General features: G+C 51.8%; 1 protein-coding gene across 1 annotated transcript; it reads right to left on the reverse strand.

Annotated features, from left to right (window-relative positions):
- Positions 1–7,122: 7,122 nt before the first annotated feature.
- IRF1 (interferon regulatory factor 1) lies at positions 7,123–17,334 on the reverse strand. Its single transcript, XM_040241821.1, has 10 exons — positions 13,512–17,334; positions 12,406–12,497; positions 11,015–11,114; positions 10,044–10,220; positions 9,870–9,919; positions 9,630–9,762; positions 9,317–9,439; positions 8,940–8,989; positions 7,946–8,081; positions 7,123–7,632 (listed from the first exon to the last, which is right to left on the reverse strand). Exons 2-10 carry the CDS (start codon positions 12,490–12,492, stop codon positions 7,520–7,522), a joined length of 969 nt encoding a protein of 322 aa, XP_040097755.1. The 5' UTR covers positions 12,493–12,497; positions 13,512–17,334; the 3' UTR covers positions 7,123–7,519.
- Between the last annotated feature and the right edge of the window lie 768 nt (positions 17,335–18,102).

Here is an 18,102-nt window from a genome sequence, read left to right on the forward strand (position 1 = left end):
ATTAATGTTTCTGTTTACTCATCTGTATTTCTTAACTCTGTACAATTAAACCATGTTCTTTTTCACTTGTGTACATTTTTTAATAAAAGAAACTAATTAATGACTCAGCCTTCCATCTCCAGCAGTCCCGCTGAGGGACGCAGATGGGTTGTGCTGAGTGTCCTGGGACACAGGGGGGCCCTTGCTCTGGGGCCTCTGGCCTCTGGCTGGTCATGGCCCATTCTGCCCAAGGCTGCCCTGCAGGGTCCGAGCTAGTCACCACTCTGTGCCCTCCCTGTCTCTCTGCCTGCTCCCTGCTCCCCAGAGTCCAGCCGTGATTGTCCCCCAAGGAAGGACTCAGACAAGCCAGGTGCACTGTGGGTAGAGAAGAGGAACAGACGCTAACTGCAGGGCTTTTCCGGCCCAGCATTTTGCAGAAATGTTCTCAAGCACCAGTCCTGCCTGAGCAGGATCTCCTCCTGTGAGAATATGGAGGTGAGCTGCTTGCCTTGGTGGAGCTTCCAGTCTGCTCAGAGAGGTTGGGCGCGTGGGGGAGTAGCAGACAGAAAGGGAAGAGGCGCTGGCTGGAGAGGTTTTGCCTGTGTGAACAGTCAGATCTGCGAGGGCTCCAAGACTGCATTGCACGTGTCTCAGTCTGGCCAGAGACCAAAACTGGGGTCCTCCCGAGTGTCCTGAGGAAGGCCCCTCAGGTGGGTGGCAGATGGTCTCCTAGGAGGAGAACTCAAGTGGCTTGCCAGTTGATGACAGAAGTGTGGCGACGAACTGTTTTCAGATGCTCTTCTGAGTCCTAGAAGTTTGAACACCCTTCAGGCCCTCTCTGCCACACCCCTCCGCCTGGCAAGCACAGCAGGAGCGCTGGGAGGGGAGCTCCCCATCAGAGGCAACCACGTTCCACCTCCCACAGGCAAGGGCAGCAGCCCCACCCCAGTTCACCATCACCGTGGTATGGGCGACATGAAAGGACTTCTTGACTTTCTCTCAGTTTTAAAGAAAGTGATTGCCCTTCTGGCATAATGACTCTCTCCCTTCCTATTTACCCCAGATCCCTAAAGACCAGCTCCACACAACTGCACAACTTCCTCATTCCATGAAGTCAGCTTTCTCAGAGAAGCCTGACACACAATTCCCTCCCCCCAATCCCCACCTGAGGACTCAGATGGCCTGGGCCACTTTGCTCCTGAACTCTGATCCCAAGCATACCCCTTCACCTGTCTGAGCAAAGGTGTGGCTGGAAATTTTTAACTGCTGTGCACCTGCCGATTTGGGATTGACAGTGTGAGGGAGAAGTTGCTAGTAGAACCAGATACCCCCCATCCCCCTGGCTGGTAAGGGAAAGGGGAGAGCAGAAACAGAGAAGGCCCCGGGCCAGTTGAAGGTAGACAGCCAGAAATGGAGATGAGCGGTGCCCAGGCTGTCTCTCAGCGGGGTCCGAAGGGCGGGGGAGGCCTTCCCTGAAGGAAGCTTGCCAGTGCCTCTGAGAGCCCACCTGATGTAGGGCTGCCAGAGGTGCTGGGTTTTCTCAGGGGTCACAAAGCCAGGATTAGACTCAAAACAGCCAGAGGGTGGCCCCAGCCTTGTGTCTGAGAGTTAAGATGCACCATTGACAGGCTTGGCTCATACCCAGAGCCAGAGTCCAGATCTCTGAGGGCCCCAAGGACTTAGCAAAGGCTGTGATTTACAGCAGAACAAGAGAGACCCGGTTGCCTTGCTCAGACAGAAACACAGCTGAAAAAGTCCTCTTGGATCCCTAGGGCTGAGCCAAGGCCTAGCAGGCTGGAGTCCCCTGGAGCTGGGAGCTGGTTCACAGAGACTTGCAGGGCTGAGCCCTGCGCTGAGGCCATGTTACAGGCCAGTCTGTGTTCCACCCTTGGGGGCCCCACCCACTGAACTGCAGGTGGCCTCCAGGGCATTTGCATCACTTCCCTTTAGGACCAAGTCAAGCCTCACTCACTAGGGCCCCCGGGGCCAGTGGCCCACAGCCTCATTGCCTGGGGTGGGGGCAGGGAGCTGAAGAACAGGGTCCCACACAGTGTCAGGGCAGCTGCAGCTTCTGCTGCCTTCCCTGTGTCTGCAAATGATTTTTGTGCATGAGATACTAGCTGCCCCAGGCAAGCAATCCCAGACATCTTCCCGAGGTCTCAGTTTCCTCCTCTGTCTGACACTGTGGAACCAGTCTGGGCTCTGGGCAGACAGACGTAGGTTGGAATCCAGGCCCCATGCTGATTAGCTGAATCATCCCTGACAAGTGCCTTGTGCCAGTTAAGCTTTGGTTTCCACGTCTGTGAACAGGGGCTGCAGTGGGGTGCCAGAGCCATGGTGCGTACAGGGAGCTTTGGCAAGCACCGGGCGCAAAGTGAGCACTCTGGGCATGTTGTCATTACCTAGCCAGACTCTGAGGTCCTTTATCAGTTCTGCTCCTCTCTGAGCTTGTGGAGCTGGATGAGGGATGTTGTGGTGGGCAAATGTCTATCTCTCCCCTTGTACTCAGTTCCCATGTCCTGGCCTCCTTGCCTCCAGTATCTTCCCAATTTAAACTGCATAGACTCCCTCAGCCTGCCTCACCATTGACCTTACAGAAGTAGGGAGTTCTACAACTCCCCACCTCTAGGAAATGGGCAGAAATGGGTCTCTTGGGAGCTGCCTAGAGCTGGGGAGACCATGTGGCCATGTGTACCCTCGTGCTGCCTTAGACTTGGCCTCCCAGGCGAGCCCTGGCTGACAAAGGCAAGCCTCACTCTGCCCAGTACTTTGACTCCTGGAAAAAGAAGTCCATGAGCTCCTCATTCTCTCTGCAAGCCTCTGCCCCTTTGACTGGCACAAGTGGGAAAGGTGAGTGCAGAGTTCTGATGAATTTCAAATGTCATTGTGATGAGAGGGTTCAGTTCAGTTCAGTTCAGTCGCTCAGTCATGTCTGACTCTTTGCGACCCCATGAATCGCAGCACGCCAAGCCTCCCTGTCCATCACCAACTCCCGGAGTTCACTCAGATTCACGTTCATCGAGTCAGTGATGCCATCCAGCCATCTCACCCTCTGTCGTCCCCTTCTCCTCCTGCCCCCAATCCCTCCCAGCATCAAAGTCTTTTCCAATGAGTCAACTCTTCGCATGAGGTGGCCAAAGTACTGGAGTTTCAGCTTTAGCATCATTCCTTCCAAAGAAATCCCAGGGCTGATCTCCTTCAGAATGGACTGGTTGGATCTCCTTGCAGTCCAAGGGACTCCCAAGAGTCTTCTCCAACACCACAGTTGGGATGGTTAGTTGTGCCCAAATTAAGAAAGGGCACTACATCTGACAGAAAAAAGCTTCCTGGGTGCTCCAGCAGGGCTGCTGAGGAATCCTGTACCTTGCTAACACAAGGATTTTTGGATGTGTGCAGACTGTGTAAAAGAAGACCAAATGTTCCCAGAGAATGACAGACAGCCTGGGTATGACCCAGCCCCACCAGCCTGGGGGCATCACTTCCAGGAGAAAGGACTCCTCCTCCAACTAGGCGCAGGACTTTTTCCAAGACTTAAGTTCTGTCTTTCGCAGTCCCCACCCAAGACTTCCAGAAAGATCTGAGAAAGCCCTTATCTTGCACATAGTGCACTGAGATATTGCACACTGATATATCAAGAAGGGATAATTGGCATGTCTTCCCTAAAGGTCTTCTAGGAAGCTAGCATACTAGCCTCTAGCTTTCTTTCTGTTGCCAAGTGAGCTGAATGAGTAACAGCACAATTAAAGTGACACCTTTAGAGTAAGGTTAGGAAATTCCTTTCACTAACCAGAAATGCCCTGGAACATCTGTGGCCTTGGCAGTTCTGCCTGGTGTGCCTGAATCCTACTTTGTTGGTTTATCCCATTGGAAGGTGGTCCTTCATGACAATGATCTTATCACAACCCCAGCAAAGCAGATCTTTCTATGAACTCCTAGTCCCTCAGCCAAGAGCTTCTACCACTAGTGCTTTAAGTTCTTGGGAGTAAGCCGCAAAAGCATTGGCAGGTTCTTTGAATGAATTTAAATTATTATTCCCAAATCTGACACAGATTATACTGATGTTGCTCCATTTCAGGCACTATTTGGCTAATGAGTTAGTGTCAGCTGCCATCATCCTTAGGTGAGCATTGGACTTTCCTTTTTCTCCTCAGGTGTGGTAGGGTGTGGTAAGATAGCTCACCATCTGGCTCCATCTCACACTACCCCTCCAGGTCTGGCCCCTGGGACCAAGCTCTTTTGTGATGGGGAGGAGGATATTTTTGGGGTCCCTCCTGGACACTCCAAGGAGGTGGTTCCAGTTGTCTCAGATGCCTAGGGTATGAAGAGTTGGAGACCAGGACTCTAGAAACTCCATCTTGGCTCTAGAGATTGGGAGCTCATTGCATTGATGGAATTCCTTTCCCATTTTGGAAACTTATAAGTGATGAACTTTGTGTACTAAAACTTGAGAGATTTCCATATCTACCTGGACTTCAGCATATCCACTGCCTACTTAGCTGTCAGCGATTAAGTCTGAGGTCCCTGCTGTTTGTTCTGGGTTACATGCCTTCCCTGACATCCCTCCTAGGTATGATCTGCCTGGCTTCATACTACTTCCAGCCATCATTAGTTGGAAAAGCCACCCACTAGCCCTTGCCAAGCCCCCAGTTAGAAGCCACAAAAGGCTGGCCTCCCCAAATACTATTTTTCAGAGTAAGGGCTGGGCCCTGGAAGAGCTGGGAAAGGCCTTATTCCTCTCCTTCTGTCGCCAGGTGATGTCACTCTTGGAAAATCCAGGTGGACCTTCTGATGGGCAGGGCTTGAGACGAGTCTGTCTAGGCCTCCACAAGTAGAGTGCCCACCCAGCAGGAGGCCACCTGCCATTCAAGGAACAATACTTCCTAAGCTTTGCAGAGAATGGCTGACTGAACTTTTACCCATTTTCCAGCTTTTTATTTTCCCACTCAGCCTTCCCCCCACTCCACACTCTTTCCAGACAGCTCGGCCCAACAAGGGGTTTCTCGGACCAAGAATATGGAAGATCTGTCCCCAGGGCTTGATTTTCCTGAGCAAGCCCTTCACTGCCATGGCCTCATTCCCTAGAGGATACTAGTGATGCCTGCTGGCTTTCCTGGGCCAGCCTGCCTACTACTGGGTGCTATTTAGCCCCAGGGCCAGCCTGCAGAGAGAAATGAGAAAAGCCCATTTCCAGACCTCTGACTCGGTCCTTCATTGCCTTGTATCAGTGATTCCCACCCTGCAGTTTTCAGAAACATTGTCCTGATACTTCACCCAGAGATTCTGTGTCTGTTAGCCTAGCCAGAACCCTGAAAAGATGTGGAATAAGGATGTCTGCGTCATGTAAGTTCATCCAAGGTTATCCTAACACATTTGTGCATGGAGCTGTTTCACAGTACACTGCAGGGTTGATTTTCAGCACCAGTTATTATTGGCTGTCAAAACAGTAAAATACTTTTGAACAGTCAGGTGAATAGTCCCAAGCCCCAGTCCCCAGTGCCCTCCAGCCACCCCAGCTCCTCCCCCTCAAATCTGCTCCCAACCCAGTATCTACCTGTACTGTTCAAATATGGTAGCCACTGGCCACATGTAGCTTTTTGAATTTTAACTAATTAAATGAAACTTTAAAAACCCAAGGAAATCCCTGGCATCCAGTGATTAGGACTCCAAACTTCCACTGCAGGGGGCATGTGTTCTATCCTGGATCCAGGAACCAAGATCATGCATGTGAGCAGTTCAGTTCAGTTCAGTCGCTCAGTCGTGTCCGACTCTTTGCGACCCCATGAATCGCAGCACGTCAGGCCTCCCTATCCATCACCAACTCCTGGAGTTCACTCAGACTCACGTCCATCGAGTCGGTGATGTCATCCAGCCATCTCATCCTCGGTCGTCCCCTTCTTCTCCTGCCCCCAATCCCTCCCAGCATCAGAGTCTTTTCCAATGAGTCAACTCTTCGCATGAGATGGCCAAAGTACTGGAGTTTCAGCTTTAGCATCATTCCCTCCAAAGAAATCCCAGGGCTGATCTCCTTTAGAATGGATTGGTTGGATCTCCTTGTGCATGTGAGCAGCACAGCCAAAAAAAATTTTTTTAATCCAGTTCCTCCATTGTACTGGCCACATTTCAAGTGTTTGGTTTAGCACATGTGACTACACCGCTACCTATTGTAGTGGGCAACGCAGACGAGAACATTCGCACCACTGCAGAAAACAGACAGCAAGTTGTGCTCAGCATGGAAGGCCTCAGGGACCTTTATGGGGCTGGTATCTGTTCTGATGGTGACCATGCTGTGCCAACTGATAACTTTTTGAAGTAGCACCTGAGTACACTTGCATTTGAGTTTATAGCAGAACATTAGAGTTTATGGCACATTCCTCAGAAGAACTCAAAACCTAACACTCCTTGGGCCCCAGGGCCCAGGTCAACTCATAGCTCTACCTATATAGCCAAGGGCAATGACTGTATTTACATGAACATATCCCTGTGCCACAACTGTCCTTTCTCCTGCCATCTTCTCCATGACCACAACTGAAAGGATTTCACAACAGGTGTGTTACCACTCATCCCAAAGTTAAGCTCAGGCAGGATGCCAACAATGAACCCATCAGAATGTATCTACAAAAAGTAAAATCACCTATGATTTATCTCTAAATAAAAGGCCACAACCCTTAGAAACAATACAATTTTTATAAAAAGACAAATGTACATATTTACATACATGTACATGTGTGGTCACACATGACTTAGTGGTCAGATGATGTTTCCAATTTTAAATCACACCAAGGCGCTCACACTTGCCTCCCTGGGCCTGCTGGGGGCTGCTGGGGCCTGCCTGAGGGGGCACGTGGGTGCAGGGCAAGGCACAGTATAAATAAATGCAAAGGCCAAGAGCTTGGGAAAACGTTAGTGTACACCTCTGATCAGAAACGTGGCAAGGTCCACAAGAAAAAGTGCCAGGTTTTTTCACAAGCCCTTCAGCCTAGGCAGGGAGCAGGGTAGAGCTCCTCTGAGGCAGAGGGGGCACTGTCCCACAGGGACCCCATTCTTCCTTCACATTTCACTGGTGTTAGAACAGTCCCCAGGGCTCAGCTAGGAAGGGAAGCGGTTACTTTGGGAACAGGATTCACTTAGTGCAATTGTCTCTTAGTGCAGAGCCAGCCCTGGAGTTGGTGCCGTGTTTTCTGAGGTCACTGGTCCGTTCTCTCGGGCCAGCTCAGGAATAGCAAAACCCTCTCCAGGCAGTGGGGCTCAGAGGGGAAAGCTGGAGGCTGACTCCTGTCTGAGACTGCCATCTGACACACCAGTCTCAGAACCCCATCTTCCCAGGAGGCAGGGCCAGCTTTACCCCACAGGGTGAGTCCAGACCCTGCCCTGCCGGACTGCAAGAGGCCACTGTCCCGAGGCGGAAAGACCCATCCTTGGTCAGCAGTGGGGTCACACTTCATCATATCAAGGGGCCACAGGATTCCTGCTTCTTTGCACCACAGCCACCATGATGCCAGGCCCTGTTGCCTAAAGGAGTCAAAGGGGGTCAGGGGCCCATCTATGGTGCACAAGGAATGGCCTGGATGGAGGGCAGCCTGACTGGGGTGAGCAGGCTGTCCAACCAGCTGGGATCCATGTTCTTCATCTCTGATGATATCAGGCCAATATACCCTAGAAGATATAACGAAGGTTGTGTGAGGACTGGGGGGTGAGGAGGCAGGTGTTTCCCCCTACCCCACCAACCCTCCAGCCCATTCCTGGAAGGCACAGACACAGCAGCCCCTGTGTCGACCCCTCAGCAGCCTCATCTTAGGCAAACCTGAGGGCCTAGGAGCCACAGCCAGTCTGCAAGCTGTCTGTACCCAGATGAATTTAAGAAGAATGCTTTACCTCTGCTGCTATCTCGTCCTGCCCCCAAGTCTCCCCCACCACCTCCATGGGTTTCCCATCTTTGAGAAACCATATGGATCCAGGGTCTTCTTACCCCCAGGGCTGTCAACTTCTGGCTCCTCCTTGCAACTGAACTCTCCATAGACAGAGGTGGGCTGGGCCCCGGGTTCATTAAGCAGGTACCCCTTCCCATCCACGCTTGTCTGCTGCCACCCTGTTTGCTCCAAGAGCTGGGGACAGATAAATAAGAAGCCATCAGCTCACTTCCAGTACAGACTCACCCTCTGGCCCTGCCCCCATTGAGCCAAAGCTTCTCAGCCAGGATCAGGTCCTTGGCTATTTTCATATTCTCAGATGGATACATATGTGGAGTGCAATTAGGAAAGAGGCTCGGAGGTGAGGGTCTGCACTGGGACCCTGGGCTAACATTCCCACATCTACCTTCTGGCATAGAACCTCCAAGACCTCCGTCTCTATAGGGTAAGGACATACCAACTGGGAGGGTGGCTTACAGCAATGGTTAACATGCTAAGAAAAGATGCCTTGAAATTTCAGCTAGAATTAGGGAATTATCCCCATATCTCCATTTTCTGTGCTGAAGGAACACAGCCTGGGTATAGCTACTACAACAACTTTTTTGTATTTATTTTAAAACCTGAAGCAGAAAAAAACCTAGGGAATAATTTGCTTAAAAAAAAAAAAAGAAAGCCATCATGTTATAGATCCCAAAGGGTGATTATTGAAACCTGATGTGCATTTCCCAAACTAACAGGACTGGGGCATGTTGGGGCGGAGGACGCGGGCCAGGGACCCAGCACTGATGGGAGCTGAGTCAGAGCTATCTGAGGCCTGCTTTAGGACAGCATGTCAGAAACCCAGCCTCCCTCCTCCCCTCATTCCCACAGTGTTTCTTTCCCATCAGCCAAAAAGGTCAGTGGTCCCCAACCACATGGACGTGACGCTTGTCGGACTATGCAAGCCAACAGGTCACACCAGCAGCAGCTGCTGCCTACCCTCCAGTTTGGAAGCCCTCACTGAGAAGTAGCCACCTCTAAAGGGCACCAAAGGAGGAAGAAAGGGGCTTTTACCTTCATGATGTCCTCAGTTAATTTCCCTTCCTCGTCCTCATCTGTTGCAGCTGTGGATGGGGAACAGCAGAGAGGTTAGCTGAGGTCAGCCAGGCTCACCCTGAAGTGCTAGCCCACCCGGTCCCCCTGCCTCTTCCCACACGCACACACACACACTGGCCTCCCAGCAGATGTCTGCCTGCCATGAAGATTACAGAGCAAAACGCTGTCCTGGTGACAGCCTCTTGAACCCTGGAGCCACACCTCTTCCCACCTCTTCCCTCTCCTTTCCAGCCCACCAGTCAGCTCAGTGCCAAGTGGAGTTCTGAGCGTCTTTTCTCCCTCAGGAAACCCCTCCTTGGACCCCAACAGGAAGGCCAGGCCCCAGAAGCACGAACCTTCAGAGGTGGAGGGCATGGGGGACACCTGAAAGTTGTACAGGTCGCTGGTGCTGTCTGGCACAATTTCCACTGGAATGGGCCAGTTAGGGAGAGTGCTGCTGACGCCACACGGTGACAGCGCTTCAGGACAACAGAAACCGAGGGTCAGAGCTGGTGCTGCCTTAGTTTGCCAGGATACCCAGCACCCCCTGCCCCCACTCATAGCCTGCTCCAACAGGCCACCGTCCACAAGCTCAGCGCCTGCTAGATCCAAGAGTAAGAGCCTTCCCACCAGTCTACACGGTCCCCTGACAGACCCGGCCCTCCTCACCTGGAGTGAGAGTCCGTTCGATGTCTAGGTCCTGCGCCATGTAGCTGCGAACTGTGTAGTTGCTGTGGTCATCAGGCAGGGTGGAGCTACTGAGTCCATCAGAGAAGGTATCGGGGCTGTATTCCCCATACGGCTGTAGAAGGAGAAAGACGATTAGGCCCAGGCTTGCTGTGGCACTCCTTACACTACCCACCCTGACCCTCAGGAGACCAAAGGCTAACTGCTTAGGATCACACTCACCTTCTTTTTGGCCTTGCTCCTAGCATCTCGGCTGGACTTGGACTTTCTCTCTGTGGGGCAAACAGGCTGTCAGCCCAGCCCTGGTAGAGGCAAGCATGCCAGCCCCAGCTGCCCTTCCTCCTCCTTCCCTCTCTTCCCTGAGGGCTTCCCCAGGACCCAGAGGCCTTTGGGTACCTTTCCTCTGGCTCTTGGTGAGGGGTGGGAGCATCCGGTACACCCGCACAGCTGAACTGCCCTTGTTCCTGCTCTGGTCCTTCACCTCCTCAATATCTGGCAGTGAGTTCATGGCGCAGCGAAAGTTTGCCTTCCAGGTCTTGGGATCCGGCTCCTTTTCCCCTGCTTTGTATCGGCCTAGTTGGCAGGAAAGGGGGAGAGGATCATCAGGGCTATAGGTGGGAATCCTTATTTGTGCCCTGGCTCAGGACAAAGACAAGGGTATCCCTAAAGCTTGCATGTTGCCAGAGATCCACAATGATCAAACCAGCAGGTATTCCTGGATGACACTGGTGCAGGCCCTGGGCTTCTCAAACGCCCCGACTTGGGCATTTGATACACCCAGCAAGCCTCTGGGAAAGCCCTACCCAGAAGCACTAGAAAGCCCAAGCCCAAAGTGCTACCTTTGTCACAGATCAAGGCAGTCTCTCTTTGGCTGTCAGCAGCCAGAAAGAAGGGACTGGTGCTTATCTGATCGTTCCAAACATGGGAGAGGACACAGAGTAGGCAACAAAGAATATTTACTAATAGGGGGACTGAGTGGTCCGAGATGGGCCAAGAGCCCCATCCTTGAAGGATAAAAGGAGGCTGCCAACCAGATGGGCCCAGGACCATTAGTCAACATCAAGAAAAAGGAAGACCTGGATCTTTTTCAGTGTCCATGCTTGCCACTGCTTTTGCCAGGGAGAACTTTAATTCAGCCACAAACTCCATGAAGCCATACTTTTTAAGATTTTGGCTTTATAAATTCCTTTGTGAACTTGCTGAAATGATGAACCTCTCCCCCCAAAACACAGGCCTGCTCCCTGCCCACCCTGAATTATGTACATCTCAGGGAACTCAGAGACCCCAGTGAAGATCCTCTGTGTTAACAGAAGTGCCTCCCTTTCTCTCTTTCCAGCTCCTCTTAAGCTAGAGTCCAGCACACTCACCTGTGTGAATGGCCCAGCTCCGAAACAGACAGGCATCCTTGTTGATGTCCCAGCCATGCTTCGCAGCGTGCTTCCATGGGATCTGGAAGATCATCTCTTCCTATACAGCACACGTACACACAAAGCTGTGTCAGCTCAGAGACCACAGGTTTTTGGCCTTAATCTGCCCAGCCCCCGAGGTCTGGGAAAAGACTGACTTCCCTTTTTCACCCTGACATCTGGCTGGGGTTGACCCATCCCAACAATGGCCTAAACAGACTGGTCCATCCCTCTGGATCTCTCAGAAGAGGCTCTGGGTTCTGATGAGCTATGGCATCATCAGGTCAGCAAAGACCTCCTTCTGCTCATTACAGATGTGCTAGGACCCATACAGAGGACCCCTGGATGCTTCTCTCTGGCTTGTCAGCACCAACATGGAAGTGAGAACTCGGTCCATTATATGGGGCTTCTCAGAACAACTGTGAACACTGGCTCCTACAAAGGGAGTTCTGGTCATTTACCTGCAGGAGCCCAGGACCAGACTTGGATGATGGCTACCTGTGTGACCCTGGCATTGACACTGTACCTCTTTATCCCTCACTGGTTTCCATGAAATGGGGGGAAAAAAAGACACCACAGTAACAAATATAAAAGCTAAGGTCCCACTGTTATCATTACTGGTGGTTAACAGTATGGATTTTTGAGTTGGGTTGCTCAGGTTCAAATCTTGGCTCCATCGCTTTTTGTGTGATCTCATTATCTACCTCTCAATGCCTGTTTCCTCATCTGAAAATGGAGATATTAGTAAAATCTTCCTCGCATGGCTACTTTGAGGATTAAATGACACAATGTAAGTAACATACTTAACATGGTGCCATGCTCATTCCTAGTAAGTGAGCAGACTAAGCATTAGCTATTATTATTAGCACTACTAAGCCTTCAGGGTCTGTTCTTTTTGCAACAGCAAGAGGCCTCTTGGGTCTGGACAACTGGTGCAAGGTTAATTCTTGGCTCACCTACTGGGTCAGCCACCTCTTCCTGCCAGCAGTGCCCACTTCTCTGTCTCCTATCTACCCAAGTGGAGCCCTCTAGAAGGCTGTGTGTGCCTGTAGAGGTCTCCCTCAGTACAGGCCAGAACTCTGGCTCTGCAGATGCTGGGAGAATCTTGCTGCTGGAAAACTGTTAAGTGGCCTCAGGTGGATGCTCCATGCGTACCTCAAGAAGGGAGGTGGGCAGGAGGCAGCCAGTGGGGCCCTGCCTGGGCTGGGTCTTATACACTCCCTGCAGGATCCACTGGGAAATACATCTACCTACTCCTTATCACTTCCCTTTTTGAACTGCATCTGAAGTGTTGGACCCCTGAAGAACATAGGTTAAAACAGTGGCAGAAAAATCCAAAGAGTAACACTCACTTTATTAATCCAGATCAGCCCTGGGATTTGGTTGGAATTAATCTGCATCTCTAGCCAGGGTCTCATGCGCATCCGAGTGATGGGCATGTTGGCTGTGAAGAGAAGACAGAAGGCTCCTGTTTGGAGTCTGTTGAGCAGTCCCTGGCCACTACCCAGCCCCACCCCAGGTCATTCAGTTACCCTCCCCTGCCCTCATCTAGATACCAAGTACTACAATCATGCAGAAGGGGACTTTCTCTCTAATAAAACCTCCCTCCAAATCTTTTCAGCATCTTGAGCAACACACTCCCTCCCTCAGCCCCTCCTAGACAGTCTTGGGAGGGGACAGCCATGCCAAGTGATACTCTGAAGATTTATGTTAAGGAAAAGAGACAAAACACACAGATATCTAAATACTAGAATTTACTCCCCAAATTCAAATTGTTTGGGGAGAGAGGGGCTTCTTTTGCTTGATGCCAAGAAATTTCCCTGTTTGAGCTGTTGTCACTAGCCATGCACCTTCCCTAATGGACAGTCACCCTGCATCCTCGTCACCACCACCCCCCAATCTATCCCTTGCCTGCCTGACAGCCTCAGTGCCAAGGCCCGTACGCTAAACCTTTCGGCCTGGTTGCCCTCCTTGGGCAAAGTGGCCCAAAGAACACCTGTGGCGCCTCTTCCCGCTGTTCCGGGAGGTCCTCCAACCACCCAGCGCAGCCGGCCCCAGCCTCCGCCACCTGCAGAGACAGCCTGAAACCTGGGGGCTGGGCCTGAGCTGGAACCGCCGAAAAGCGGGCGCAGGGAGCAAAGGGCGCCCACGCTTTGATATACAGTCGAATCCCCCGCACAGCCCTTGGATGCGCGCAACCAACACAGAGGGCCACCCAGAGGCCGCCAGCGGCTCTGGCACGGACAACCTCGGCGGGGTGGGGGGTCCACGCCGCTGCTCGCCCTCCCAGCGCGGCTGCTTGCGGCTCCTCGGGCGCCCTCCGAGCCCGCGCGGGGGCCCCGGCAACGCCGCGCACCCGTCACTCTCCCGGCAAGGGTTTTAGTCCCCCACTTCCTGGTGCCCCGAGCGCGCCTTTATCCGAAGCCACCGGTGCCCCTTGCGGCGAAGGCGAGCTCACCTCGACAGCAAGCGCTACCCGACGGCAGCAACCGAGGGTCCCGGCGAGGACTGCTTTTGCCGGCGCTAGGAGCGCGATTCCAGTGGGAACGGGGAGAAGGCAGAGGATGCCCGGGTCGCGGAGCCTCTGGGCACGGCTGGCCTTGACTTGGCACGGCTGGCCTTGACTTGGCACGGCTCTCGCTGGCCTTTGCTAGCCAGACTTGGGCGCACGTCCTGCCTCGACGAAGGAGTGGCGCGCTCTGCCTGAACCGCGGCGCCGCGGAGAATCTAAACACTTAGCGGGATTCCCCCAGCCCGGGCCGGGCCCCGCCTCCTAAAGAGCCGAGAGGACGCCCATTGGCCAGCGCCGCCTCATCATTTCGGGGAAATCAGGCTGTTGTAGAGCTAGCGGCGAAGGGGAAGTACAGGGCGGCTGCCCCTCCCCACCCCCTCCGGCCTGGCGCCGCCGCCCTGGGGCGACCGCGGGCCCGCCCCGCCGGCTCCCACTCCACCCCCATACCAGCGCACCAGCGCTCCTGGAAAGTCGAACGCCCCCGGCCCGCAGTTGCTCCTCTCACTCGGCGCTCACCCAGCCTGCTAGCTCCTGAGGCCATCTCCTTGCTCTTCTTTCCTGGGGATGCCCCGGGATCTCTGTCTTCCCAGCCCCGGTGAGGGGGTCACCCCGGCACCTGCCGTCCTCTTCAGAGTGGACGCGAGGATTGAGTCCTTGAAAACCAACCTGCTTCCTCAAGCCCGTTAAGGGGTGTCAAGCAGGGAGGGTTTCGGCCTTCAAACCTTCGAGGGGTGGCCCACCTCCGGGGGTTCACCTTACCCGGGGAAGTAACGGAAAGCCTACCCTGGCGAGGGGCTGCCAAGACGAGAAGAAATCCCTGTTTGGCAGCTGTAGTTTCCTCAACTCCAAAACAATAGCCCTACTTTGCTGCTTTACCGTGATAGAGAGATGATGTCTGAAACATCATGCCCTACTTGGGCAGCAGATGATGCGTGGTTTTCGAGGCCCTTGAGTCTGTGACCAGGGACAGACCTCTTCCGCTTCTCCATCTACATTCTTGGGACTGCCCCGCTGCTGGCCTTAGGGAAAGAGAGAAGGGTTTCAGAGAAGCCAGGACTGCTGAGTTGGGGTGGGGGTAGGGTAGCCTTGGTTCCTCCTAGCACTCCTGCCTTAGGCCACCTCCACAGCCTCACTTGGTCCTTGCATGAGAGCCTTCCCTGGCAGCACTGGTTTAGTTTCTGGGGCCTCAGGGCTTGGTCCAGAGAGATTCTGGGCAAATGGGGTAGTTGCTTACCTTGATCAAGGCCATGGGTCTAGCTAAAGGGTTGGGGAGCCCAGGTCCCAGGTGCTTTGGGAATGATAGCTATCGAACGCCTGTGCTTACAACTAGACCTTGCCCTACTTGTACTCCTAGAGGCCGGGCTGAATCTTCATTTTTCTCTCCAGAGCTCTGGCCAGCAGGCTTCTTTCTTCATCTCCCCAAAGCTGCTGACTCAGAAGTAAATCTCTCTTCCAGGTCAGGTCGGCTGTGTTGTTCCTGTCATCCTAGCTCTCCCTCCATAGCAGGACCCAGTTACAGTGTTGCAGGCCGGAAACAGACGCATGGATGCACCATTCCACCTGTCAGTCACGCTATAGCTTTCTTCCCACAAAGGAAATGGATGGGTTAATCCAATTCCGGTACACCAGAATCTGATGTTGTGACTAAGGCCACACTTGGTTCCCAGGAAACCAATAGGAATGGGTCAGAGCTGTCTCCCAGATACTGATGGACGAGGGAGCTGAGAGGCAGAGAGGCAGGAGAAACTGTGAGGAATGAGCCTACCTGGGTGTTTAGCAAATGGAAGGTGCTGAGGCCCTGGAAGGGGGAGAAGGGTTAGGGTGCTTTAAATGACAGAAAGGAGTGGGAATGCACTACAGAAACCAAGACCTTTCGAGCAAGAAGAGAAGAAAACAAGTGGCTCCTGAGTTGCTAAGTCTGTTTTCTGTGCAGCAAATGAGTGCTTGTCCTACCCCTAGGAAACTGACATAGCTGCTGGAAAATGCAGAGTGAGATTAGGGAAGCGAAGTTTGCATTTCATGTGGTCTGAGAAATTGACCTTGGGAAGGCAACAGGAGAGAGTAAAGTGTGCTTTAAAAATAAAAATTTTAATTCATAGATAATCATCTGTAGGTATACATCTATAATGAGCGTCTTTCTGTGTCATGAAACGTACTTCTGCAACATCATTTGTAATGGGTATATATTATTCTTCCATAAGGATAAATAAAAATTTACCCAATTAATCCCCTATTGTAGGACATTTAGGTTATTTCCATTTTTTCATAATGCAGACAGCACTGTGTAGCTAAATCTTTGCGCACACCAATCATTTTTTTGCTAAAGAGAAATTCCCCAGTGTTAGTATTTACCAGTGAAATTGTCATTTTACATTTTTGAAGTGATCTTTGCCTTTTTTTTTAACTTTTAACTTTGGGGATTCTTTCATACTCTTGATGCTTATTATGATTGGGGGTACTATACTCCAAATCAGTGAAATAAAAGCTAACCCCTGTTTAAGCATCTCACATTTTTACTGTAACTGTTCTTGATGAATCCCATTCTAAGATGTATCACACATTCCTTGTGAAGCTGGACAGATGCATTTTATCCTTTTTAGGTTTCTGTTAGTAATTCAGGGCTGGCCTTTCCACATTTCTGACTCAAAATACTCTTCTGTACTTCCAGCCATCCCCTTTGGGCAGGTGACCTCCAAAACGACACTGTGGCTGCCTTCTGGCTGCTCCCCTACAAACCTATCCACAGATCCCACACACAGCAAACAGAACTCTTGGCCTCCCACTTCCACACTGCCCCCAGCAGATTGCTTCCTAGTTCCAGCTCCCTTCTGGTGAAGTCTTTCCCATCCTCTTCCCCTCTTGGCCTCATCTGGTCCTCTGGATCGTTCCTCCCTACATCAAGTCCTGCTTTCACATTTGAGGATCAGACTGTTGTTGCCACAGCCTCCCCTTGGGACTGCCTCCCTTTCTGGCCTGCCCTCCAGGCACCTCTGCTCTAGGATTATTTCTGTAACTTTGATGATCTCCCTAACATTCAGGGTACACATGGGAGCTTTGTGAGTTCCCTTAGACTCCTTAGCCCCACATTCAATTCACTGCTGACTGTGGTCCCAAGCCTCTCATTCCAACCTTCTGTCCCACAACTTCCCTACCCTTGGACTATAGGGCCATGGAAAGAGGACACAGAATTTGAGTTGTGAAGCTGCGTTCTTGTGCTTTTTGCCACTTTGCTGTGTGACCTCAGGCAAGTTATAGTCCTTCTCTGGGTCTCAGTTTTCTCATCTGTAAAATAGAAGCACTCTCTGAGCATCTGTCCTAATTTGTTACAAAGATGAAAGAAATTATATAGGCTATCAAACTCCTTTCTCAAGTGTAAGACATTAGTCAAATGACATGGATTCACAGTAATGCATGAGCCTTTCACTGTATTTCCATTCCCTGAACACACTTTGTATTTTCCCCCTGTCTTTGCTCTTTCCATTTGCTCCTCATCCCTGACTTCCTAGGATACTTAGCATCACTCACCTTACCTGCCGCTCCCCCACTCCCCCCACTTCAATTTCAGTCTCTGTTTTAAGGCCCAGAGCAAAAGCCTGGTCTTCTATGAAGCAGCCAACCAGAAATCCTTCCCCTCCTCAAAACCCCCTAGCCCTCAACTTTCATGTTGTCTTTTCTCTTCCACTTATCACCTTCTGGGTGGTGACTTTCTGTAGAACAAAGTCTGCATTTGTTTTTGTTTTTTTTTTTTAACCAGCCGAACATTATGCAAGATCTTAGTTCCCAGGGATCAGACCCGTGCCCCCTGCAGTGGAAGTGCAGAGTCTTAACCACTGGACCACCAGGGAAGTCCCAAAGTCTGTGGTTTTTCTGCAACAGACCCGAGGGTTTTCTGCAGAGTTCTTCACACTGCAGCTGGAGTTAGCTCACTCAAGGATAACTTCCATCTATACCGTCACTCAATAAGGGTACATTTATTGCAGTTGTTCTGTATTAGGCTCTGGAGTTTTCTGGGCTGGCAGATGAGGCTGACCGGCTGGCAGAACCACCTTTGAGATGGCCTCTGCAATCAGGCTGCTGAAGGCAAGATCACCTCTCTGGAAACCTTTTCCTTGATGGACCAAATCATGCCCCCAGTCCCCTTCCTCAGGCTCTCTGAGGCTCTCAGTGTTCACCACCCAGGGTGGGTTCCAGTTAGTCCTGAAGTACAGAACCCAGCAAGGCTTTAACTAGGTTTTTGAGAGTAGTGCAGTCCTGTGCCCCTGTAGGGCCTGCTACCCAGAGAAGAGGCCACAGTCCCCAAAGCAGATGAAACCCAGCAGGCGTTTCACCCCCCCAGGTCCAGAGGCAGGGCTATCTTAGATGCTAAAAGTCCATCCCAACCATCATCTATACAGCAACTTGGAAGCAGGGCAGTCCTAAACTATGAAGTGCAGAACACAAACTCAGGCATAAAATAATCTAAAAGCAACCCAAAGCTTTAAGATAGAATCTAGGCATCATCACCCTAGCTGAAATGAGCCTAACTGGAGATGAAGAA

This window comes from Oryx dammah, unplaced genomic scaffold (genome assembly GCF_014754425.2).
Source record: "Oryx dammah isolate SB20612 unplaced genomic scaffold, SCBI_Odam_1.1 HiC_scaffold_5, whole genome shotgun sequence".
In the NCBI taxonomy this organism is placed as follows: Eukaryota; Metazoa; Chordata; class Mammalia; order Artiodactyla; family Bovidae; genus Oryx; species Oryx dammah.